Consider the following 27,002-nt stretch of genomic DNA (forward strand, 5'->3'; position numbering starts at 1 on the left):
TGGACCACGTTTTGAACTCGTAATCGACAGCTGTTACCTTCCAGAATGAGAGATAGGTAATGCTGTGACTTTATGTACGCCACTTACCCAGCCGGGGCGCGAACTCGGATCTGGAGCCTGTAAGTTCTCGACGCTAACCATTGCGAAGTGAACATAAATGGAAAATAAGAAATGAAGATATTTTGTTTGACGAAAATTGTGAATTGCAAATATGTTACGGACAACATTATCGAGGAGAATCGATTTGATAAAAACAGGGTAGAAGACAAAAGTGGAACGATCATAGGAGATGGCTTATGAAGAAAGTTTTTATTTACGAAGATGAAGTTGGGATGCGTTGCAGAGTTGTATAACAGATGGGGTTAGGGGCGAGACCCTTAGCGTGGGAAGTAAAAAGACCACAGTAAATTCGAAAGTGAGGGTGGTGGCGACGGCTGCTGCTGCTTGAGGCGTGCGTGCGCCTGTATCCCTGACCCCTTGCCCGGATCGTCATATGACGGGGGATGTGGCCGTGGGGGGAGAAGGTGGTGGTAACCCGTGGCACAACCTCCCCAGTCATGTGCTGCAGGTGTGGGGGGAAGAACAGTTGGGACTAAGTAACCCTGGTGGGAAGGACACGGCGAGTGTGGGGGAGTAGAGATGCATTGGGCACGTCTCGGGTGAGTCTTGACGTGGCAAGATGCCAAGAGGGGGCAGCGGATGATACTGTATCGATGCCAGTACTTGCACCTGCTGGGCATCGTCGACTTTGCATGCAAAGTGGCCCGGAAATGGCCTTTCATGGGAAAGCAGAAGCTTGGTTGTGATTCACAGAAGAGGACGGGGCGAGGTCAGCTGGCTGTGAACTTAAAAAAAAAAAAAAAAAGTCCCCTTGACAATTGGCTAACCTCTCTTAACACCGGGGCGCATCCATCCCGGAACTGGGTTGCGTACACACACGTAACTGCGTCACCCAGTTTGCAGGAGGGCCCTGTTTTTTCCTGCCGCCCCTTCCCCCATGTACACTTTCTCTTTCATGCTCATAACCTTCTTTGGTCACGCATATGTATCCCCCTACCCACCCACCTCGCCATGGCGCAAACAGCTCGTCTGCTTCTTAGTTGTTTTTTTTCACCGATCACTCGCGAAGCTGGACGAGGCTGGCCGGCCTTGGGGGTGCCGACAGACATCCCTCAGACGATGATGCCCCCGGTGCTCCATCTTTACACAGAAGAACCCGCTGGGGCTGATGCGAGCAACTTCACTTCGTCTATCTGTGGAGACATGTGCATGAATCTTTGATTTATCAATTTCTGCATGTTGGCCTCCACGGGTCGCCCGATGTTGATGGCTCTGAATTAAAGTGCATTGTGGTTGATAAAGATGTATCTCTATTCACTGGGACACATTCAATGTCTGTTCACACACACACACACACACACACACACACACACACACACACACACACACACACACACATATATATATATATATATACATATATATATATATATATATATATATATATATATAAGCAAGGTAACCACTTAGGAAAATAAACAAAAGGAGCAGAGCGCTTTCGTATATTACATCAGTATAATCTACACAGATGTAATGCACGAAAGCCCTCTGCTCCGTTTATTTTCTGAAGTGGTTACCTTGCATTTATAAAACACACGTTCCTAGTGTTTTTATTGCATGCATATATATATATATATATATATATATATATATATATTATATATATATATATATATATTACACCACATACCCATCCATCTGTGTACCTTGAAGTATTGTGTATATATGTTTAGTTGTTCTGCCTTTTCTGTGGTGAATGTGAGGATGGTTTCCGTTATTCGGAGATTGGAAAGGGGCCTTTTCCTTTGGATGGTGTGTGTGGTCAAGCACTCTCCCAGCGGACTTGCAGATAGGTGTGGAATTCGATCCTGACATCCCGTCCGCTTGCCCGTTTGCACTCGTCCCTCCTTCCCTCTCTCCCATAAAGGTATAAGGTTTTATTACCTCCGAGATAGTGGGGATAATCAAAGCTCCCAGAAGAAAGGAAGGTGGAATGGTCTCTCTCTCTCTCTCTCTCTCTCTCTCTCTCTCTCTCTCTCTCTCTCCCTCTCTCTCTCTATATATATATATATATATATATATATATATATATATCTTACACACACACACACACACACATAGCATTACCCATAGATCGGTCATACGAGCTCAGAGCTCTCTTCCAGGAGGGAAATAGCTGTCGATCACGAGTCCAACACGTGATCCAAAGACCAAGGTGAATCACACACACACACACATACATACATACATACATACATACATACACACTTCCTTTTCTCTTTTGGAGACCACTCGATGAAATTGTTTGTGTGGACTGGATTTTATCAACCCCCCCCCCCCAAACGCACACTTTTTGCTTTGCTTAATGGACATCACGTTGTAACCCTCTGCTTGCCCTGATAAAAGCCATTTCCTCGTTTGACCACTATACTGCTGATTTACACACACACACACACACACATACTCGTATGTGTGTGTACACAAGTACATTTACACTTTATATATAGTGTGTATATGATTGAAAACTATTATAGCCAAATATACGTTTTCCATTGACTACGCCAACCTTAAAAGTACGTGAACACGAGTATTATGCTCAGTGCCTGCATATCACCTACAATTATGTACATCATATATGTAGAAATCCAGCCCTTAAGTGGCGTGAAGCAGCGTTGAGTCAACATAGGTGTTAATGACGTGTGGATGGCATGAGTGAAAGTGGTTTGTTAGCACAGTACGAAATGGTGGCCTTGGTACTGCTGAGGGCGGGCGGGAAGGAGTGGGTGGGTGGGAGGGAAGGAAGGAGTGGGTGGTGGGAGGGAGGGAGGGGAAGGAGTGAGTGGTGGGATGGGGAGAGGTGACCTAACTCGCACTTGTGTAGTAATTGTTCCATGGGTGCAAAGACTGCTGCGCCCATTTGTGTACAGTACTTAGACTGAGATACACACACACACACACACATACGTATACACACACATACGTACACACACACATACACACTGAAAGATACAAAAGCGGGTCACTACGAGCATAGCTCTCTTCCCGTAAAATGCGACCAGGTAAATACAAACACACACACTTATTGTTGAATGTTGCCATGCCGCAAAGCTCCCCGGAAGCTGAAAGTATGCTCGTTCAATTCATCTTGAATTTTTATCTCTGGTTACCATAGACATCACTTAGTTAATTCAAAACTTTACCCAACGTCATCGATTTATTTAATTTTTCAAAAATATGCCCACATAGCTCCCTCGTTTGGGAATGGATGTCGTGCCTACATTTGCAGGAACCATCTTATTCAAAGGGCACCCCCTCCCCCCACTTGTACGAGAGGTTGGTCAAGTCAAAGTAGACACCCACCGCTTGGAGACTCCCGCCGCACCGTTTGGGCCAAAGGGAGACGCGGTTCGACACCGCGACCCAACAGTCGGTGTTGGTGAAACCCCCACAGCCTCATTGTGTAACGCTCTCCCCTTCTTCGTATTCGTACCAAAATGAAACGTAGAACTGAAAATAAGTAATTCCTACGAGCTACGTCACTTCTTCATCCATTGACAGCCTCGCCATTTCATTTGGGCTTTTCCTTGTTCGACAACCATTCCTCTTGCATTCAGTGCCCCCCTCCTTCACTCCATTATGGTTGACACCAGGCGGTTGTGTTCATTTTTTCTCTGTGTTTTACTAGTTCATTATTTTGTTCCAACTGCCACCAGGCGATGTTATTCAGTTGAGGGAAACCTTCTGGTAATAAAATTAAAAACTACCTTTTTTTCTTCTTTCTCTCTTTTTCTTCTTATGGAACACTATCTTCAGTCAGTGTCTTCAAAAAATCGAAGTGGTTTATGATCCGCTGCAGAACCTGTGCGGGAAATAGTTTCAGGAGAAGACGCAGGGGATGTTGTTTGTATGCATGCGGAAGTGATGTTGCTCTAGTGGACACGGATCCCGCCAACGACCCTGAGGAGGACGTTGGTCAAGTATCGGGATCCCTAGACACCATGTATGGGGAAAACCAGCAGGCAGGTAGACATTCCAGTAAGTGGGACGTTACTATGGTAACTAATGCTATAAAGAGCCTAGCCCCATCGGTAAGAGGGTTACCCTCCCTCCTCCTCTATTTACTAGGTGAAACAGGTGGTCGGTCGCCATAACCGGAACTTCAAATCCGTGAGGTCCCTTTCCTTGTCTGTGAAAGACCCTTGTGCAGTGTTCGAGGGGCCAAGAACAGCGCAGAACCCCGGAGCGCGGGAGTCGTGGCCATGTTTTGCGGCGCCGCGCCGTGGTGATGCTGGAGTGGGCGCCTCGGTAGCCGAGGGATCTTCAAGGACCACGTTGCCGTTACGTAACAAAGGCCCCTACGTAGTAGTACGTAGTACGTTGACGAGAAGGGCAGAGGGCAGATTTTGATCGCAGTGTAGGGACAATACAGCGTAGGCGGCTGGTATGTGAGTGTCTGTCTTAGGGTTTATTTATTTATTTAAATATTTTTTTTGTCTGAATGATTGATTGATTGAAGGTTATCTGGCGTCGTAACTGCAGAGGTCATAGACGCCGTTTGTCTGAATGTAAAAGTCTACCGGTTACAAGAATGGATATGTAAGACGACCCTCGCGAAGAAGTTGAAACCGAAATCGGGGTTTCGCTTCGGGAAAAGGAGGAACTTTTGCCCCAGCTGGAGAGAATCGTCTGGCCGTAATAGCAATAGCAACGCAAGGCAACATCACCCGTGAACAAGTCATATGCTAATATGATTGACGCATGACAGGACAGTTGCATAGTGCCCAGACCCTCTCGGTGTTTGTATAAAGAGATAACATTGATAGTGGAGATGGTGGGTTTTAAGACTAACAACACGAAGGCCTACCCGAATCTGGATGAAATCGCCTTGCAGTAGCTGGATCAGAACAAGCAAGCGCCTTTATTGTGAAGAGCTTGAGGCTGAAGACTTGTCTCTTCAGGACGAGGTTCTAGCCTAAGCGAACGAGTGTGTGATTCACCATGGTCTTGGATCACGTGTTGGACTCGAGAGCGACAGTTATCACCCTCCCGGATGAGAGCTCATATATGACCGATCTATGGGTAATGCTGTGACCTTACAAGCACACACACACCAAGCTCACCGCCCACGAGGGGAATAACGGGTCGAAGGGTAGTGATACTGAAATTATTTCATCCCTGGGCAGGATTCGAACCCGGACCGCTGTAGTGGCGGCCGGGAACTCTGCCACTGCGCCATGGAGTCGTGTGTGTGTGTGTGTTTGATTCGGGTATGTTTGCTTTCGAGATCGAGAAATGGTAGGGGTTCCTAGAAAGGTGCGTGATGGTGCTGCTGGAGGATTGCCAAGTCCTTAAAGTGGATAGCGAGTACCCTCCCCGCTCTGAATTACTGCCGCTCGTACTCACCTCAAGTGCTTTAACCCACAGAGTGACTGTGGCTCTTCTCTTCAGGTGATGATGAAAAAAATCGTCTGGCGTTAGACTTAAGGCTGGTTTCGTGACCTGTCGTGTTTGCATTGCACCCGTCTTGCCCCACCGTGCAAGAATTTTGACAGTGAGGAAAAGATGGCTGGTGACAGTCACGGCCGCAGGTGCTTGAAGCTCCTTCGTCGCTTAACCAGGGTGACTTGTCTGGTAGATTTGGTGTCTGACAGGTCCCAGATTGTTTTGTTCAGCTGAGGAGACGGACCTCGGTCTGAACGTGACTCGAAGGGTCGAGACCCCGTTTTGAACAAAGGGCACCTTAGCTAAATAGAGCCTGTTATCGAGATGAAGTGAAAAAATACATAAAAGAATAAATGGTAGTGAAGAAAACAACACAACTATTCCGCCTCTTTGCTGTCCTTGGTGCGAAAGTATAGAGAGGGTCCTGCAAGGATCGACCGCCAGACACGGCGTCTCTCCTCCTCCTCCTCCTCTTCCTCCTTAGTGGTGGTGTGTTGAGTGGCAGACAGTCTCATGACGTAACAGCCTTGACATCACTGACGTAGTATGTGCATAATCAAACGTCCTTGCCTCGCCTCGGCTCTTGCGCATGTATGCAAGTCGATTTTTTTTTTTTATATGTTTTCGAGCCGTATGCATAAAACGAATCCACTCTGTCTTCGCTTTGCATTATATTAGCGTGCGAATGAGAATCGTAGCCTTGAAACAATGGACTCGTGAAGTTGAAGTACTTGGATCGTAATACCCCTCACGTATGTCTACAAGAACACACTTGTAAGAGACAGGTCAGCTTGTTTTAGGCGTTGCGATACCTAATCATGTGATGTGATAATGTAGTTTTGAAAAACAGACTACTGTTGGGTGATGTAGATGTATTTGTTCACAGTAGTCCATGCACGAATACAACACACACACACACACAGACGCACACGCACACATAAAATCGCACAAACTAGTAGGCCTGTGCGTGTAATGTCACATTATTACTCAGATCAGGCAATAAGTGAGTTTTTAGCTCATCGGTCACGAGACCAACACGTGATCCGAGATGATGATGGGGAACAGTAGGCAGAGAGCTGAATTTCGGCTGCTGCTGCTGCTGCTACCATTCCAATATCGCCAGTACTTGTAATACATGTGACGAATATTTAGCCAGATGACCAGATTTTTTCCCTTCGGTGGATTAAGAAACTTACTCCGGTTTGCATTCCTGCGAACATGTACTACATACACGTAAACACGCTCACGTGTGTGTGTGTGTGTCAGAGAGAGAGAGAGAGAACAAACCCAATATTTCTAGCCGTGGAACTTTCACACTTTGAACACGGTGTGTACAGATGTTGCTTATGCAGTCCGAGTGCCCAAGGCAAAGGTGAAAGCGTCGGGCACAGTGTTTGCCAGCAACCCTTCACCGTATTCAGCATGTTTTACTGTTGGCCCTGCTGAGAACGTGCTCTCTTTATCTTATCTTGAGTTGACTCCGTATTTTTAACGAAACGACAAATCAGTTACGTGTGTCGCATATTAATGCACGCCAGGTGTACTGTATTCGTCCTTCAGATCAGCTGTGTGTGTGTGTGAGAGAGAGAGAGGAGGGAAGGGATTTTTTTTTCCCATTGTGCATCTTCTGCGTGTTTACTCTTGTGACAACGTTGGAGAGATTTGTCGTTGCTTTGTGTACGTTCATGTTGCCGACGCCGTCATTACGAAATCTGGCGTCCATGTGTCGTCACGTGGCGGCTGCCGTGGCGTCGTTCGAGGTCTGCCGCGGACACCACTGCATGCACTGACATTTGCACCCCGTCAAGACCGAATGGCACTTATACACTTTTCTTCTTTCCTTTTTCTTTTATTTCCTTCACTTCTATTTCTTCCTTTGTTTTCTTGCGGTGCCGTCCGGGTATCGCGTTCAGTTGCACGTGACCTCGTCCGAAGTGAGGGAGTTAAGCCCGTCTCCGTTTTGCCAGTGTTGGAATCCGGGACGAAATTTTAGATGCTGGCAGTGTCCGGTACTGCAGTGTATGTGGGGGGGGGGGGCTTGGTTGGATACTGCAATGTGCGTGTTCTAGAATAACTATATCCGGGGCTATTTGTGGGTTTGTGGTCATATGTGCATTGTCACGGCTGGGGATGTGTGTTCACAGTCATCGTTTAACGGACTTTTTTTTTTAGTTGTTATTATTATTGTCTTTGTTGTTGTTATTGAAACCTTGAAAACTGATATTTTATTAGAGTTTGTGATACCAAAGATTTGGATTTGGCACTAGGTACGTGTGTTCGTGAATGTGTACAGGCATCATTCATGGTGTTTGGCACTGGTTTTGGTGTGGCGACGGCGGCGTGGGCACTGACCGGCCAAGATTTGGCGGCAACGGCAGCAGGAGCTTGGCTGGGGAGCTGGCCCTGTCGCACTCGGTAAACAGTATCTCGCCGTTGGCGCGCTAGAGCTCGTTCATCGGGATCAAATCTGTTTTCGTGTTGATGTAGTTTTCCTCCTTTTCCCCACAGGAAGGAATGACCATGTCTATTATGTACGATTAGCTGTGTGCTGTTGTCTGTGGAGGCGATTGCATATTTCGTGTTTTCAGGAAGAAAGTCACGTGGTAGTTGAAGTGCACGGGGATGGGGTGGAGGTTGGGGGAGATGTCGGGAACGGCATTATTGCTGGGGTCATGCGGCCTCATGCATTGAGTGGTGTACACATCCGGTTCCTACGGTTAACATCGGAGGGTTCGTTGTTCGCCCGGGGCAGCCTAGGCGTAGGTACCTCCTTCGGCAACGCCACTTCTACCCCTCCTCCTCCTCCCCCCGCCCCCAATTGCCCATCTTTGTCTTTTCATGGTTCCACCCTCTGACGGTAGAGGGGGGAGAGGTGGGGGTGGGTAGGGCGAGGAGTGAAACGATAATGGGAAGTCGTTGGAGCGAGGGTGCCCACCTCACTTGTCGGTAGCACCCAGGTGCTCGAGTACATGTGTCTGGTTCTCTGTATTATCGTAACAGCGTGTGTATGGGCATGCCAGCATATGTAACCTGCCACCAAACGTCGACGGACTAATTGAGATGTACATGCTCTCTTCGACGTCCTCCAAACACCCTCGACGCGTCTTTCGTGGTATTGTCACTGATGCAAGTCTCGTTTGTTTACAGAGCCACGCTCGGTGCCTTCCTGTTCTTTGCCACCTCACTTCTTCGCATAGTATGTCCATATTTGGCATCAGGCCCTCCACCACCATGTCTCTATACACAGGTGTTCTGGTTCTACATATCACTTGCTACTACTACTACTCCTGTGCAGTATCTTTCCCTACCTCTGCGTACATACTCATGGTCTATGTCCACACCGCCCTACTTTATATATGTCGTCTGTTCGCGCTCGTACACACACACACAAACACAACACACATTCTCTCTCTCTCTCTCTCTCTCTCTCTCTCTCTCTCTCTTACGTTTCATGTCATTGTTCATTTTTTCACTGTTGTCCATGTTACAACCTTTTCCTTCTCCACCAGCACGCGTTTACTCGCGTCACCACTCGGTTTTCTCATCCACCCAGCCGGTCTTTACTAGTCAGCTAACTGTTTTATGTATGACTTCATGTTTGGCAGGTGATGAGCCCTGAATGTCCACACTCCTCGTAAAACTCTTTCGTTCCTTCCCTCACCAATACTCACACGTAGACTTTTTGTGTAGTTCAGTTTATTCCACGCTGCCAAACGCGGCGAACTGCCAGCCGTACTGTACATTCCGTGAATATTACCGAAATACTTCAGGAATCTTGAGGTTGGCAGTATGTGCGAAGAGTAGTCAAAAAGCATTTTTTCCCCCCAAAACGCTTTAGTTTATTTGGTTACATATTGTCTGTTGTTTTTCTTATTTGCACCGGGCAGTCGTTGCATTTAGGAGCGAAAAGGTGTGCGAAAAGTCTGGCGTTTGATTTTCACAGAGCCGAGTATTGCAATGCATTGATCAAGCGTCTCATTGCCCGAAATATCAGTGCGGATCATTGCATAAAATCAACGACTATAAAAGTGTGTTGCAGTGCATGTCATTACATTAGTGCAATGATAATTAACCTCTTTTTACTCTACCTCCCTTTGAGACTATCAAGTGTTTCTACCCCGCCGCCGCCGCCTTGTGCCCCAAATGTGACAGAGGAACCTATCATGGCAAAGAAAAATCAGATCCGTCATGGTTTATTTGCGTTGTCAGTTCAAATGTATATTTTAACAATGTAACGAAATCCGACAAGAATGTCTTGTTGCCAACGAGCAAATATATTCTGTAACATGAAACAACTAGAAATGTAGACTCTCGTACCCTTGGAAAGGAGGTCGGTGGGGGGGGGGGCAATCTCTGTTAAGAACCACTTCGTTAGTGTAGCTCTTGGAAGCTTAACTCGACATCAGACACCCAACTGCTCGGTTTGATAAATCATTGAATAACAAGGCATATTTACACAAGAAATTAATGGAGGAGGATGGGTTATGTAAGGAGGATTACGATAACGATGTATTGCTGGGCTGGGACGCTGAGTCTCGTGACAATGCGGATGGTGTGGTATGCCAGATGAGTGAGACGTTTCTGTAGTTCAAGTAGGATGAGAAAGAGGAGCTGTGGGGGGGGGATAGGAAGAAGAACAACTAAGGATACTGAGCATTGATGTAGGTCTTCTGGTCTCCCCCCTCACGGATACTACACCGTCTGTCTGTGACCTGCGCAGGAGAGGTGCCCTCGTCCTGGGCGGACAAGAATAGGTACAGGTTCAAATTGATTGAAGTGGCGTGGACGCTCTGGTGTCACGGCGATGCAACGCAGCGTGTTACGTCGTCGTAGTTCGAGTCTTTCTTTAATCGAGGGCTCGTTGCCCTTAGTGGTTGGTGCCCTTAGGGTGAAGGGCTACTGTTCTTCGTATGCTTTTAAGGTGCCAATACTGTTTGCTTAGAGTACTTGTTTAACGTATTACACAGCCCATTCTATTGAAAGGTTCATACCTCCTGTTTGCAAGTGATTTATGTCCCGTCCCCACCCAGCAGGTTAGAGGAGTCGTTAAGTGGCCGTGTTGCCAGGCTTTTGCAGGGTAGGTGTAGTTGATGAAGTCGAGGTTGGGATTACTATTACTGTTTCGTCTGTGATAACCAGCGCTTCCATCCATGGAGACAATATAGGTGGATTCATAGAGGTCGTCAAAGAGAGATTTCAGGCAATAAAAAGGAGGAATTAGAATTGGTCAGCCTTATATTTTTGAGTAGCAATTAGCCTATTAAAAAAAATAATACTGCGTGACTGGTCGGTAGCAGGGTCACTGAACTCCCAAGAAATTACTTCACTCAACTAGTATAGTCAATACCCATACGAGGCTCGGAATTGGGGGAGTTGGTCTGTGTCCCGCTCTCGGACACGGTCTTGTTCCCGGATTCGGGTAACGACTTGCGGCGGCACTAGAGTTGCACTTGCACATTGCGTAACACTCCACCCCCATCAGAGGGCGGGGAGGGGACTCTACCTCTCCCCCACCTCCACCCCCCTTAGAGGGCGGTTTGGGGGCCTCTACCTCTCCCCCACTTCCCCTCAACAACTTTTCGTAATGGCAAGCGCATTCCATCCTCATCTGTAGGGCCCAGAAAATAAAGGAACCTGACACATTTCGAGTGTCCATTCTTCTACATAAATTTATTTTCTTTGTTTTGATGGACTTTTTTTTTATAGATACAGTTTTATCCTTTCGTTGCTCAGGTTTCTCTTTGCTGAATAAGATTGGCTGGCGGTAGCCAGGATAGATGTGTAAATCGTCAATAGCCGTGAATTGTAAGGTTCGTCACATTGTGTCGGGAGTGAACCATTATTTTATTTTATTTTATTTTTTTCCAAAAGATCATTTTTCAAGTTAACTCTCTCTCTCTTTCTCTCTCTCTCTCTCTCTCTCTCTCTCACACACACACACACACACACACACACACACACACACACACACACACACACACACACAAAGGATTACAAAGGCGGAGCATGCCGACAGGAGACCTTTTGATCCATATCTAGGTCGGATGCGAAAAAAAAATCATAATAATAATAAAATAATAAATAAAAACTATGATAATGTAAATAACAAATAAGATACATAAATAAATGCATAGGTATAGTTAAATAATAAACAAACAGGTAAATAGTAAATAATAATAAATTGACATATAACTAATAATAAATGAAAATCAGACAGACAAATGATAACAAAACAAAAACAAATAATATAAGATAAATCATAATCATTACAGCATCTTACTTAGGTATTTATCTAAATGATTCTTAAAGCTTCGAACTGAACTACATTGTACTACCTGTGCAGGAAGTTTATTCCATTCATTAACTACACGGTTGGCAAAGTTGTTTCTACCTACTTCCAAATTGAATCTATTTCCGGACAGTTTGAGACCATTGTTTCTTGTCTGATTCTCATTCAATGTAAAAATTTTGTCACTTTTGATGTTGTCAATTCCCTTTAGAATTTTAAAGACCTGTATCAAGTCACCTCTGAGTCTACGCTTTTTTAGGGAAAACAGATTCATATGTTTTAGTCGATTTTCGTATGATTTATTTTTGATATTTGGAATTAGTTTTGTGGCTCGCCGTTGTACTTTTTCCAGTCTGTCAATGTCTTTAATGGGATTCGGTGACCATACGGAAACAGCATATTCCAAATGTGGACGAACTAACGATTTATATAGCTTGTTAATGAGTGATGGACTTTTGAAATCAAAAGATCGCGCAATCAGTCCTAGAATCTTATTTGCTTTCTCAGAGGCTGAAATACACTGCTTGGATGATTTGAGGTCGTTACTGATAATTACGCCGAGATCTTTTTCACTATCCACTTTTGTTAACGAATTTCCAAATAACTTGTAATCGTACTTACTGTTATTTTTACCTATGTGCATTACCTTGCATTTACTTGTGTTATATTTCATTAGCCACTTTTCAGACCATTGCTGTAATTGATCTAAATCTTCTTGAATATCTAATTGGTTTGAGTGATCATTTGCCACTCCGCACAGTTTTGTATCATCAGCAAATTTGGAAACAGTAGATTTTAGTCCATGGTCTATATCATTTATATATACTATGAATAGAAGTGGCTCAAGAACGGAACCCTGAGGAACTCCACTTGCAACACTTTTCCATCCAGAAGTTTTTCCATTTAAAACAACTCTCTGTTTTCGACCCTTCAACCAATTACTAGTCCAACCTAATAGGCTACCACTTATTCCATGCAAAGCTAATTTAGTAAGTAGTCTTTCGTGTGGGACGGTATCAAAAGCTTTTGCAAAGTCTAGATATACTAAATCTATATTGTTTCTTTTGTCATAATTCGAGATAACTGTGTTGTAGAATTCGAGTAAGTTAGTCACACACACACACACACACACACACACACACACGTATATGTTCAGCACAAAACTTGGGTAATCTGATCGCAGTAGATCTTTATTGGAAATATGTAGGTATTGATAACCTGTTAGAAAGCCGTGGACCTTAACGACCGCTGAATGAAATGACTCATTTTCTTCCGTGTTTGGCTGCCATACCGGGAGACATAAGTTGTACCTCAGTAGTTGCTGGGGTGTGTCTTTCTCCGGGAGGAAAGGTGGGTGCCACTGACGCGTAGCAATGGCCCTCGCGAGCCCCACTTGAGAGTGACGTAATGCACCACCTTGGCGGGGCCATTTGCGGATCTTGCTCCCGGAACCCACACATGGCTCCTCCTCCTCCTCCTCCTCCTCCTCCTCCTCCTCCTCCTCCTCCTCCTCCTCCTCCTCCTCCTCCTCCTCCTCCTCCTCCTCCTCCTCCTCCTCCGAGACCACCCGATCCCTCCCCGTTCTGCTCTTGAAAGGGAAAACCTCTAGGAAGCACCTGCCATTCGTGGCACCCGGGAAGTCTCGGGCCTCATGACGACAGTTGTACATGTAATACGTGTAAACAACAACACCCTCCGAGGGAACGTTTGGGTTGATTCACACATATTAATCCCATATTTCTAGTACTAACACAAGCTGCGTGAATGGATATGGGCAAGAGATCTCTTGTAAGTGAACTCCTTCAACGCGTGATTTATAAGTTTTGTTCCTGTTGAGGACTAGCTACATGAAACAGTCTGCCCTTAGATGAAATAAAATCTACCAAGTATGCCACCATGTTGAAATGGTTGAGACCGAAAATGCCCGTCCATCCACATCGTGTCTTGACCTGAAGAAGCGCACTCATTCAGTCTTCGTCTTGACTCTGGCGTCGGGTCAGATGTGTCGTTAGTAGTGTTGGATTGCTGAAAGGTTAGGAGATGAGGAGGATAAGGTTTGGGTCTGACGGAAAGTTAACATTTATTTATTTATTCATTTATTTATTTGTTTTTTGTGGTCAGTTACTGCCAACTATGCATCATGACCAGATCGTGTCATAGTAACTGTTTCCCATGTCTTTTCTATTTTCCTGACATTATAACCAATTATGTGTAGCCTCGCGTGTAGAAACCGGATGTTTTTGTTCGCTTCTCGACTTTTTTTTTCTAACTTATGAGCGCGCTGTTTTTCAGACCATGTGTTTAGACCGTGGGAGAACTGCCGGAATCGTGGGAATATGGCCCTGACCGTGGGAAAAGTCTCCAGGCTGCTGGGAACGTTTGGTGATAGGGTTGGATCCAGGAGGTGACGGATTGGTACAAAGAGAAGCGATTTGGGGGAGAACGGAAAACGACCGGGGGGGGGGGGAGTCTTTCGTATGAACAACGAGCAAATTGCAACTATTCTCTCCCTCCTCTCTCTCTCTCTCTATCCATCTATTTGTCTCTCTCTCGTCTGTCTCCCCCTCCTCTCTATCTATCTATATGTCTCTCTCTCGTCTCTCTCCCTCCTCTATCTATCTATATATCTATCTGTCTTTCTCGTCTCTCTCCCTCTCTCCCCCTCCTCTCTATTTTTTTCTCTCACACTCTCACTCTCCCTCCCTTCCTCCCTCCCCCCCTCTCTCTCTCTATCTATCTATCACACGCATGGTGCTCTACGTTGATTCTCTTCCGCTTAGCTGGTGAAGGCAGACTGAAGTGCTGGAGAGGTGTGGGGGAGGAGAAGGTTGCATCAGAGACCTTGGTTTCAGAGTTCGGGTAAAAGGGGTATTACCAGAGAGAGCAGAAACGTCACGTGATGGATTGGATCGCCGAACAGGTTTATCGAAGGTGTTCTGGAAAAGTGTATTGTTCTTCCAGGAGAGGCTCAGGACAATTGTCAGAACGATGGTGCAAGACTTTGGGGATCTGGTTTTCCTTCTTTACGAGGTGGAGTGAAGAGATTGGAAAGTTGTCTTATGAGGAGGGATTCTGTATGAAGCGGGCGCATTCCATAAAGAGGATAAGAACACGCAATGTTCCGAAGGACTTTGGAAGTTATGAGGGGATGTGGTCGATTGGTCGCCATGGGAAGTAATAATGATAATTGTTGGCTCTAGTTTCAATAACTGGAAACACAGAGCCCCGCATTAGTTCGGAACGTTCCTCATACCCGACCACAGATCACTGGGAAGAGACTTTGGATTTTGTCTGAGGTCAAATGTATTTCTGTGGCTGCCTTGCAGGAGCAGAAATGGCGGGCTAGTCGCTGGTTGCGAACAAGTGGATGAAAAATGGTTGGAATTGAAATAGATATTGGGGCTCGGTCCGGTGACCTCCTCCAGGAGGTAGTGAAGCTAGTGGGTTTTGAGGATGGATAATAAGAAGACGATACCACCACAGGCGTCCATCTTGCACAGTACGTACGTAGATCGAACAGATCTTGGCTTTTGGGTTAGCGTGGAAGGAAGCTGCGGCGGCGGTGGCGGCCAAGCTTCCCGTCAGGTGAAAGGTGGGCGGTGATGGCGGTGTTGGGGGTGTCAAGGCGCTGGAGAAGGCATTCTGGTTTTTATTTCCTTCAGCTTGTACTCAATAGGAAACTTAACACGGCGCCTTTCGAGGTGGAGAGAAGGGTGTACTCAGTTTGTTGGGTGAATGTTGAGCTCATCATTATAAGAACAAGAAATAGATAGTATGGTAATTGTTCCGTTTTCAGCGCCTGATGGGGATTGCACTTGGCTGAATAGAATGGCATGGCAGCAGTCAGGAGACGTTTTTAAGTCATAGATAACAAAGAAAGGATTAAGGATTAGGCTTGTATTGCACCGCACACAGGAGCGATTTTAACGCCATTTTCTGTGAACGTGCATGTTCGTGGGTATGAAGCTTTTGTTATGACTCCTGTCAGACACTGCGCGGTTGGCAGCGTCTGTGTTTGTGTGGCAACAGATACGGGGAACCGAACCTAAAGGCAGTGTTAAGGTATCATAGCAATGCCTTGGTGACGTCGGATTGGGGTAAGGGAAGGGAAGGGATGTACAATACAGATGGACAGGATAAAATCGTCGCAGATCTGACTCCATTCGACCTCAGCTTTTGCCTTTTCGCACCTCTTGCCATATCCGAATGACCTCATTCGACCGAGATCGCGTGACAGTAACGGGGATGAGGAGGCGAAGGGAGGTTCGGGTGGGGGTGGAAGGAAGATAAGGAGTGTGTTGGGAAGGGAATATATGGACACAGGACGAGGTCAGGAAGTGAATGGGGGAAAGAGGGGGAGGTGGATGTTGGGGGAGGTGGTTAGTCACGTATGGAGAGGCCAGGGTTGGGTCGAGTAAGCAGCTTCGTGTTTGCATTTCCGAGGTTTGTTGAGGCGGCAGCAGCGTCGGAATCGTTCGTGTGGTGTTCAGCTGCTATGGCAGGGTAAAACCTCAGGTGTTATCGCCACGCCGCCTTCCCTCACGTAACATCGAGGTTTATGTAGAACTTGCCGTGGGGTGGAAGATGACGGGGGGCATCAGTTCATCGATTTCGCAAGACAAGGTGGTATAGTATGCAGACTAATGAGAGAGGGGTAGAGAGAGAGAGAGAGAGAGAGAGGAGCAGAGGGAGAGGTGAGGACAGAGAACGGATGTTTATAGGAGAGAGGTCGATGGATAACGAGAACTGAGGGCATGTGGCTGTCTGGACGGACTGGCTGGTGTGTCGAGTGAGCTGGACTCTAACTCCGGACATTGTAACGCGCGAAGATTTGCTCCATTTATGTTGCCAATGAGTTGGCTCTTTATTTTTCTTCAACGTCGTCTTGATGTGTGAATTTTGTCCAGATTGTCATGTTGAAAATGAGCGGGCCAGAGTGGATGTGTGCTTTTGAACACTGAGGACTGGCTGATCGATCGAGACCCCATTGTGCCCCGAGTAAAGATTAGCCCGACCTCAACTGAACGAAGTCGTTTGGGATCACGGTGCCAAGAAATTAGTATGATGGCGGCGGCTGAGGCTGCTGCATCTGTATGACCATGAATCCGCTTGTCTGATTAATTACATGTACATGGCAACTGCCAGGTGCACAAACTACTCTGAATATTTATTTGCGCATCTCTGTAGATATCAATGCTAGGTGGAGCTCCTTAGAAGTTAGCTAGGTAATATGTAGTTGCAGCAGCGTGGTGACTCTTAGAAACGGGAAGCGACAGCAGCTAGGAAGAGGAGGAGGAGGGGCAGGTACAGGAACGGGGCGTCTCGAACCCGGCTGGGATCCGGTCTGTGTGAGGTGAGAGGAAAGCCAATACGGCGGGTGGAACGGTGTCATGGGGGTTCCTTCCTGTCCACTCCACAGATCGTGCTCCTCTGTGCGTGATCCAGGCCTTCCTGCACGTGCGTGTGCGGATGCATGTACTTGTGCACGCAGTTTTCTTCTTCTTCTTCTTCTTCTTCTTCTTCTTCTTCTTCTTCTTCTTCTTCTTCTTCTTCTTCTTCTTCTTCTTCTTCTTCTTCTTCTTCTTCTTCTTCTTCTTCTTCTTCTTCTTCTTCTTCTTCTTCTTCTTCTTCTTCTTCTTCTTCTTCTTCTTCTTCTTCTTCTTCTTCTTCTTCTTCTTCTTCTTCTTCTTCTTCTTCTTCTTCTTCTTCTTCTTCTTCTTCACTAAAATTGTTTCCCACTTTTTATTGGTCCTACTTGGGAAACAGGATTTCTTCCTATATCTTTCAAAGTTAACTCTGTGTTCTCTCGTGCCAGTTATTGCATGCAGGACGTTGCTGTTTTCGTGTGCGAATACTTCCCCCCCCCCCAATTGTACGCGCGTACAGTGTAATCATACCCCATGTTTCCCTTCATGCGTTCAAAGATGTTAACTCAAAGGTTTCCAAAAGTCTTTCTGTGATGGATCGCACACTCCCGGTGCCCATAGAGTGACATGGCCTTTGGATCGTCGCCACTTCTGTATCACTGTACAGGCTCCACACCGCCAATGTATGGACAAGTGTCTGTGTGTGTGTGTGTGTGTGGGCTAGGGGGAATTGTACACACTAAGAGCTTCTTGTTCCCCATTATAGGGGTCATCGCAAAACACACACCCACGTATCAAACGTGAGGGGACCCCCTGGTCTCCGGCACATTGCTCGAGTCGAAAGCAGTGCATGTTCGGTGCTTGTGTCTGACGGTGAACTGTGTTTTGCCGCTTTGCAGATTCGTAGGTTTTATTTTTATATTTTTGTTATTCAATTGTGGTAATCCTTACTTAGAGTGTGTCTCGATTCATAAAGACGTATGATGTTCTGCTGTGAATTTGCTAGCCTCGTGTATACCAACGCCATCACAGTCAAGGACAAAGCGTGATTTCATGTTATGGCATTGTGGTAACCATGCTTCGCTATGCCTTACAGAGACGGACCCAGAACACCTTAAAAGGGTATAATTGATTTTGTATAGCAATTACCATGGCGATGTGGCTGGAATTGCTAATTTGTACCGCCATGTATACGGTAATCAAGATTTGATTGGTGTAGCACTGCTCTGCCATTGGCAGAGAAAATCAAGGTATCTCATCTTAAAAGGGAGGTACTGGGGTGTGCATGTCAAATAATGAAGTTTGTATGTACGAACGAACGTGCCACGTAATACTCGCAGTACAATGACGCACATCATGCTATTGTGACAGACGTCAGACGATTTTGTTCAGTTGAAGGGTGGTTCTTAGGGCTCAAGGTGATTAAGGTCCTTTGGTCTTTGCCACGATAAAGTTGATAAATTATCAGATCGAGGTACAGGTACCGTTTTGAAAGGGTGACCGCCCCAAGCAACGGAGTTGGGCACAGACATCCTTTGTGAATTTAGTGTAATATGATTATTCATTTTAATGCTGATGTCACGCACATACAGTAGTGGCATTTTTAAGGTTGAACTGAAACTTTTTTATATTCTTTCTCTGATCATAAATCATGGATATAACCTTAACTTTTCCGTGTCTAGTTCTAAAACCCATTGCCATTCACTGATGTTGAACCCAGACCGGCGAGGCGGGTAGGTGAGGGGGACGGGAAACCCGAGAAGCTTCCTAGTGTTTTTGCACAGAGGAGGAGGAGGAGGAAGACGAACGGGAATCCAGAGTTCGACGGAAGGAAAAGAACGAAGGTGACCCCTGGCATTCGTGCACAATTGTGGGTGGGTTCCTCTTCAGGTCGTCATGCGACAGGCTGCTTGCTCCCGCGCGCGCGCGTGTGTGTGTGCATGGAGCCTTGGGCAGGACCAGCACGCGACGGGCGCCCACGTATGGCGCGGCAGCACGTAAAGGACAACGAAGGGCAGAAGGGCGTCGGTGCGGGGAGGGTGGGGGGAGGGCACGTGGGCCTGTGAGCGAGGCACATCGGCCAGTCCCCTGCCGGAGGTCGAGGTTCCGTGTGCCTCCGATCTCGTGTTGCTTTCGTTGTTGGCAGGATCTTCAGATGATGACCTGTGGGTTGTTTGTACTGCCCGCCGATGTCAATGGAGGTGAGGGGCACGGGGTGTTCTTGAAGACCTCGGAACGGTTTGGAGAGAGAGAGAGAGAGAGCGTGCGTGTGAAATGGGTGTTAATCAGAAAGGAAACACTCCCAGTGGATAGATACGGTGGATATATCGGTGGAGAAGCGGTGGCGGAGGCGACCGTGTGGGAGATAGCGGAGACTGAATGCGGCGGGCGAAGGAGCGGTCATCAGTCGGTTAACGGTACATGTCGTGAGGAGCCCCCGCGTGATCGACGCCCTTTTCGCACGCCCGAACGTACCTTTTGCACTGCATGGCTCCCCTATGGTGACGACCAGACTTGTACGCCACCACTTTCTTCCCGAAACGAACGCCGTGCTTAGCGACCATAACGCGACCGCAATCACTACACACTTGCGCGCGTCGCCTGTTCCGCACGATGTAACTTCGTCGCTAAATCCAAGGAAATTGGGGGTGATGGAGGACCCGGGGGAGGGGGGGGGCGCTGCTTCCATAGCCGTGCGCCCTTCCGTCACAAGCACACGCGAGCGCACACACACACATACACACACACACACACACACACACACACACACACACACACACACACACACACACACACACACACACACACAAAAACACAGCTCGTTCAGTCAACATGTCACTCGACGCCTGCTTCCGGGTGACGAGTTGCGGTCTGGTGTCGTGTTGAGACGGGCGTTCGTTTCGTCAGTGAAAGCTCGGTCGGTTTGCCTATGTGGGTGTCTGTTTACTTCTTCACTTTTTTTCAGCAGCTGACCTCGTTATGAATTAAGAGGTCTCTTGCAGTCGGTCATAAAGGCTTTGCCACTGGAATTGATTTGTTCTTAAGAGCGTCTATCATTTTTTACAATTCTCGCTGCCACCATTGTCACCGTCATTATCGTAAATTGTATTCGTAAATGCCATTGTCGTAAGATTTTGTGTTATGTTAATCCATTACGTAGTGACAAAAAAAAAAAACTATCGTCGTTCACGTGTCTTCCCTCGCGAGTGACGTGTCCATGCTCATGTGTCCCTTTGTTTCAGGTTAATCATGTAAAGACTCCGATCACGTTGTCAGTCCGACAGGGGCTCGGCGTGTGATGATAACAGACACTTTTTCTCTTAATTGCCGCCCTCGTGTGAATACGACGTAAGAGTGGCCCACGGGCAAGATAACGGCGAGATAAAACCAACAAAAAGGCTGTTGAGTCTAGCATGCCTTGTCGAAGGGCACCGCCAGCTGTATTTTAACACGTCTTCTGGTTCCCAGACGCCGCCCGTTGGCGTTCATGCGAATCGACAGATCCGGACCCTCTAGTTGTAGAGTCTGCTGCGAACCGGAAGTGTTGTCTTAGCAAGACGAGTGAGCGGTCGAGCAAATTGCTCGGCTACAAACTTCCCTTCGTGTAAACCAATTCCGCACGGTCCCCCCCGGCTCCCCGCCTTCCCCGGGGAGAGGGGCTCGTGCCTTTGAGGGCCGTCGTGCCTGAAGAACACCCCGTGCCTCTTAGTGCCTTCTGAGGCTTGTCCGTGCCCTTAAGGGCCGTAACTTGTCGAGTGTGTGCGTCACAAGAATAACCGCCGCCCCTATGCTGGCCATGGACTTCTGGCAACACTTTTTTGGGGGGTCCCATGACAACAACAACGGGCCCACGTCATCGCCGCCGCCGCCATCCCCAGGTATGTATTGCGTCACGTGACACAGGGTTTATCTTCTCCTTGGGCCGTGACACTCCTCGTCACTGCTTAAGGAGCTCTGAGGCAGAGTTTTGTGAAAAGAGGAAAAAAAAGGGGAAGCCGTGCTTTGCTCCTGCCGTAGAGGGTCGGGTGAGAGAAAGAGAGAGAGAGAGAGAGAGAGAGAGAGAGCCTGTATCCGGGCTGCGGCCGAGCGGTGCTTGTGCCCCTGAGTGCGCTCCTGACCCACTTCTGAGGTCTCTAACGGAGTGCTTATTCATGTTCAGGATATGGATCTCACCCCGCACGTGCCATATTGAGTATCGCTTCTGCCATTTCCTCGTGTTGTTAATTATTATCAATGGTGATTCATCCATTGCACTGCCAACAGGTCAAAGCACAGTTTTCATTCATTCATTCATTTTGTTGTTTGCGGGTGGCTGGTCGAAGGCAACGCCTGCCCATTTTGATGCATCGTGTGATGGATGACTTAAAGGCGGAAGTAGAAACCGCTTCAAGTTGTGCTTCCAATCATGGTGGAATGTACCCCAATGGTTTAGTTGCGAACGGGAAGCAGGCCACCCAAGACACCATCCTGCTTGTTCAGTGTTAAAGGAGATTCAACTCACCTGTGCTTTGGGTTATATGTACCTCTGTGTGTGTGTGTGTGTGTGTGTGTGTGTGTGTGTGTACACGTGTACGTGCGCTTTTATGTTCATATATGTACATGAGTTGTACGTGGAACTATTCACGTATAACGTGACATGATGGTAGTCCAAATAATAGTCTTATCCCCGTCCCATTACTTTCCTCATCTTTACCTCGTTTTCGTGCCGACGTTGCTAACACTTTTTTCCTTTCTCTTGCAGGTACGTGATACTCCCACTGGACGCTGTAGGAGAGGATAAAGCCGTAACTATGTCAGTCGTTTCCTCGGGGGTATACCGTGGGGTTTTATGATTAACCGGCCGGGGGGTGGCCGCCAATGGATTTGACGGGACGGGACGGGGTGGTCGACTTGGGTGCGGGGTTTGGGGGTGGTGGAGGGGTGGAGGGACTGCGCACGAGAAGCTTGAGTAAGGTGCATCCCCTTGGGGTTAATGGCGAGGTGTGGAGTCGGGAGGAGGAGGTTGGGCAGATGGGTTCGGCTCTGAAGCTGGAGGCAAGACCGGTTGGATGAGACTGAGCATGTTTTACTTTGCTGGAGTGTTGCAATAATGTGGGTGCATTTTCTTGGTTAAGTGGGCACCTCGCTGTTTCATGTGTCGTTGGAGTACTCGTATAGAGTCGTAGAGACGTCAGTCCGAAAAGCATACGAGTTTAATCCTAGACTGGGGGCCATGCCCGAGCTTCGAAAGAATCGATGGCAAACTCTTTTACAGCATATATCTGCATTCGTCCTTCTCCAGCCCTGAAGATGATCACAGACGAGTTCCCAGGCAGAATCCTAAATGGTAAGTGGTGGTGGTGGAGGGGAAGATACCCTCCATTAAGGGGGAAACTTGAGTTTCGGTTACCCGTGGCTGGCACCTCGAACTTACAAGTCCGCAGCAAGATTGATTAATATGGGAAACTCCGCCGTTTGACTCCGCATTGGTGCCGGAAACGCGTTGCCCACACCGAGGACGACGCAGTGGAGCTTTTTAGGTCGAATCCATCACCGTAGATAGTGGCAGTGGTCGTTGTCGTGATGCAGATGATGCGGGTGCTTGAGCATCGACGATAGCTGCGAGGCGACCCGAACCCATCCAGTTAATTCCTTCAGCCACAGCAACGACAGACTCTTCCGAGGTCCCGTTCTTCGCCACAGCTGAATGAAATCATAAAGTGTTTATCATCACGTGTGTGTCTGAGGCACTACCGTAGGGAAGGGGTTGACGCCCTTGTGCGCACGCACGCCCCTTGAACTAGAAAGAGGGCGTGGGGTGGGGGGGGCTGTAATTGGGCGTGTCGAGATAATGGCGTGGGAGGTGAGCACTTTCAGATATCGTGTTTAGACTCGAAGGAGAACTGATGTCGTCGTAACTTCGTGGGTCGTTCGTATGGTCGACCAGCGGCTGAGGGAAAGGGAGGTCAGAGGTAGGTGAGGACGGGGAGGTGTGGGGGGGGAACAAAAGAAGGTGAGTGCATCGCGCTTTCGTGCCGCCTACGCGGGCGCGCGCGCGCGCGCGGTGCGGCTTAGCTGGGCAAAAAGCCACACATTGGACTGACCTCTCCAAGCCTGCAAGTCCTGTGGTGTAGAATTTCCAGTTATGTTAACCTGGCAAATTCTTTTTTTCACAAATGCTGGATTTGTAATTTCCATATTTTATTGAACTGCAGTTCGTCAATTTCTTATCTTTTACTTCATGCATTTGTATATCGTTCCCCTTTCTTTTCACTCGTCTTCCTTTCTTCATTCTTCTTTTTGTACTTGTTCTTCGTCTTCCTTTTTCTTCCCTCGTTCTTCTTTTCCCCATCTTCCTTCTCACTCTCCTTCTTCCTTTCTTTCCTCTTTTTCTTCTTCCTTTCTTTCCTCTTTTTCTTCTTCCTTTCTTTCCTCTTTTTCTTCTTCCTTTCTTTCCTCTTTTTCTTCTTCCTCATCATTCCCCAACATCTCCTCCTTCTTTCTCCTCTTTCCCTTCCTCCTATCCCTCCTCCTATCCCTCCTCCTTCTTCCCATCTTTATTCTATTCTCGTTCCTCCCCTTCTTTTTCTTCTTCCCTTCCTTCTCCTTTCCCTCCTTCTTTGTCCTTCCATCCTCCATCTTTTCTTCCTACTCCTCTTCCTCTATTGGCTAATTTTGGCCTCTGATAAATATCTGTCGGGTTAGAATGAGCCGACGAGTTTATTGGTTGGTTGGTTGGTTAGGCCTGAAGTGAACCGTTGCCCAGGCAAGTCCAGGTTATCCCGTGGAAACGACCCCATAAATGTACCTCGGGCTGGTTTTTGCGCAAATTTGTGAGCGTGCCGCCGTGCACTCTCCCAGAAACTGTCACCCACTCTAACACCTGCATTTGTGTTGCCTTCAGGAGATTTTATTCAGTTGAGGTATCCCTCTTGGCCTCCTGCTATTGCCCACTTGTGCAGTTGAGCTCCCCCTCACACCACAGTTAATGGGTTACGTAGTTTTTGTCCAGTTACTTCACTAATGATGATATACATTATATGATTAATGACATGTTTCCATTATCTTGATTACGTATGCTTGAGGTAACAGTGCATACTGTAGTCTAGAGTGATGAGAGACCTAAGTGAAGTGGCGTTGCCCTGGGGGCGTACCCATACGGGCTCGGGCACGGCGCCCGCGTCCTCCGTATGCAGGGAAGCAGGCGACCATTCATCCAGACACATTCTTTCCTCCCTCATATTTTTCCGGGTCTTCATGATTCTTTGTGCAGTTGTACCGGTGCGTTTCCTCTTATCGGAAATGTGTTTTGAATAGAATATTAACCTAATTTCGTCTGCAACGATGGTGTGTAATATTGTCGGGATAAGTACTTTGTAGGTTATGGGTCTTCAGGTCGTGTTTGATTCATCCAAGTGCTCAATCTGATCAGTAGAATGGTGCTCGATCTTAAGAGTGTTTCGGACTTTTGTCCGTAAGGGAACTTTCGAAGTGAGCTACTTCATCAGTAATTTCTTTTGCGTTTATTGGTTAGAGAGAGAAAGAGGGGACTGATAAGAAAAGTTTGCCGAGTTTTGAAGAAAACCAGGGAAGCACAGAGGGGGTCAGGTCTGCCTTACGTCAGAGTTACCGCAGTGTGACGTAACTGGAGGCGCGCGGTCGGACCGAGAGGGGAGGGGAGGGGGAGGGGGAGAGAGAGGGCCGGGTGGAGCAATGAATTTGGATCAAAAGCCACGAGGTGGAGGGAGGATACAAGGGGGTAGAGGAGCCTGGAGGTAGGAAAGTGGGCCACGTGGAGGTAGAGGTAGAAAGTAAGAGTTGTAATTGAAGTGAGGTTAGAGAGAAGGAAGTTTCGGTGAAAAGGAGTGACTGACATCGAGAGGGAGTGGATGGAGTAAAATCTAGTTCCGTCGTTTGGGGGTCGGGGGGAGGGGGGGGAGGGCGGAGGAGAATAAAAGGAAAGTTGCCGGGGAGAAAGGAGGAAAAGTGCCACAAGTTTCTGAAAGAAGTCGTGTGAGTCAAGAGGAAACAAAATCCACACGAGAAAGTTGGGTACGAAAACGGAAGAGAGATCTGGAGAACTTTGAACGGGGATTAGGTCGAGGGGAGGTCGGGAGAAACATGACTGGGACTTGTAGGAAATTTACAACCGTGGCAAGAAGCTTCCTAAAGATTAAGTACCTCCAAGGGATGCATTGGGGAGATGATGTTGTAAATATATAGGAGCAAGACTTTTCCAGCGGTAGTTAGCATGTAATCGGGACACGTTCTGTTGGATAAAATATGACCAAAATTGTAGAAATGTATTTCAGCCAGCTTAGTACTGTGTCGCAGCGTTAATAATGGAGTATGACGAGGAAGTTACTAGAATACATACAATTCATAATTTTCAGGAAAATGTTGGTTCATTTAGCCATTTTGTTAGACATTCGTGAGTGATATAAGTGGAACAAGTTTCTAAAGATTTTAGATGAAAGGGTATTTCATAACAATTAACCCTATCCTAGATTGATCAGTCCAGCTGAATTTTCCCAGTGTGTGAACCTTTATAAGAAAGGGTCGAGTAACAGTTTAAGATGTCTGAGAGGCAAGGGCGATGGGAACGATTCACGGAGAGAGATTTTTGACATGGGCTACGGGGGAAGAATTGCAGGGTAGTGGAAGAAGGGTGGGGTGGGAGAACAAGATGGAACGTACCAGTACAAAAATTCAAATCGAGTAAAAATTAGATTTGCATTTCCAACTACATTACATAGTTAAACGTGAAAAAGGGGAAAGACAGAAAACCCAGAACGTGAAGGAAGGTTGAATGGGAGGACGTAGACAAGTAAAATAAGTCTGAGTTGGAGAAAGATGGAGAGAGAGAGGGGGGGGGTTAGTGGTGGGAACATATATAACGTCCATGAAGTTTTGACAGGGTGAGGCTCGGGGAAACGTAAAGAGTGTGGTGGCGGAGGAGAGGTGGGGGATGCTGTCGTCCAATTTCTCCTCAGAGGTGGAGTGGGTTGGTGGCAAACCGCCCCGTGGATTCCTATCTTATATCCGGACTGGAAGAGAAATCCGGGAAATGGGTTCATGTTGTGGGACACTCCTATTGGGCTGCCGCAATATGCTGGGTCGAGAGGGGAGGGGGAGGAGGGGAGGCGCCGGACACTGCAGGGAGAGGCCTCCCTCACCCTCCCCTTTCCCCTCCCTCTCGCCGGTCGTTTGACGGCCCGCCCCGCCTGGTTTGGCGCCGTCCATAGACTCCCCTTCGTTCCTCCCGGTGCGAGTTGTCCCCAGCAGCCGGTCATTATCTTGTCAGTAGGACTGGATCCGGGATTGTTTTAAGAGGAAAATGAGCAGGCTCGAATATACATGCCCATGTGAAGAACTTGGTGCGCATGTAGGTGTTGTGAATGTGTGTGTGTGTGTGTGTGTGTGTGTGTGTACATGTGTGTGTGTGCGTACATGTGTGTGTGTGTGTATGTATGTATGAATGCATTTTCCTTGCATACGTTCGCACACGTGGTCGTGCGAACGAAGTGATATTTTGGACGTTTGCCGCCGCCCTTTGGGGAGGTCTGGTGGATGGCTGCGGCCGCAAAAAGACGCGTTGGAGGGCGACACCTGGCCGCTCGGTCCTCTTATGCACGTCGCAGGTGACGTCACCATTTGTCGAAGCGGACTGATTCTTGAACACATTTTCTTGTCCCTTCTTCCTTTTCTTGGCGATCCCCCCCCTTTATATATATATATATATATATATATATATATATATATATATATATATATATATATATATATATATATATGCCACAACTCATTCCCCAGCATCTTCCTATGAATATCCTAGTACCTCTTTTGATGCATTTCCAAGTTTGACC

At 47.3% G+C, this 27,002-nt stretch overlaps 1 protein-coding gene across 12 annotated transcripts in view; it reads left to right on the plus strand.

Moving 5' to 3' along the window:
• The window catches only part of trc (Serine/threonine-protein kinase tricornered), a 484,328-nt gene that overhangs the window by 421,007 nt on the left and 36,319 nt on the right, over positions 1–27,002 (plus strand). For 4 of the 12 annotated variants that reach the window (XM_076173929.1, XM_076173933.1, XM_076173931.1 and 1 more), the window contains exon 2: positions 20,400–21,035. The exons of the other annotated variants lie outside the window; for them this stretch is intronic. In XM_076173929.1, coding sequence (XP_076030044.1) covers positions 20,945–21,035 — 91 coding nt within the window. In that variant the 5' untranslated portion in view covers positions 20,400–20,944. The remainder of the gene's footprint in view (positions 1–20,399; positions 21,036–27,002) is intronic. 12 annotated transcript variants of the gene reach the window in all.

Source organism: Oratosquilla oratoria, chromosome 35, assembly GCF_046742065.1.
Source record: "Oratosquilla oratoria isolate Oo_2021 chromosome 35, ASM4674206v1, whole genome shotgun sequence".
Classification (NCBI taxonomy): domain Eukaryota; kingdom Metazoa; phylum Arthropoda; class Malacostraca; order Stomatopoda; family Squillidae; genus Oratosquilla; species Oratosquilla oratoria.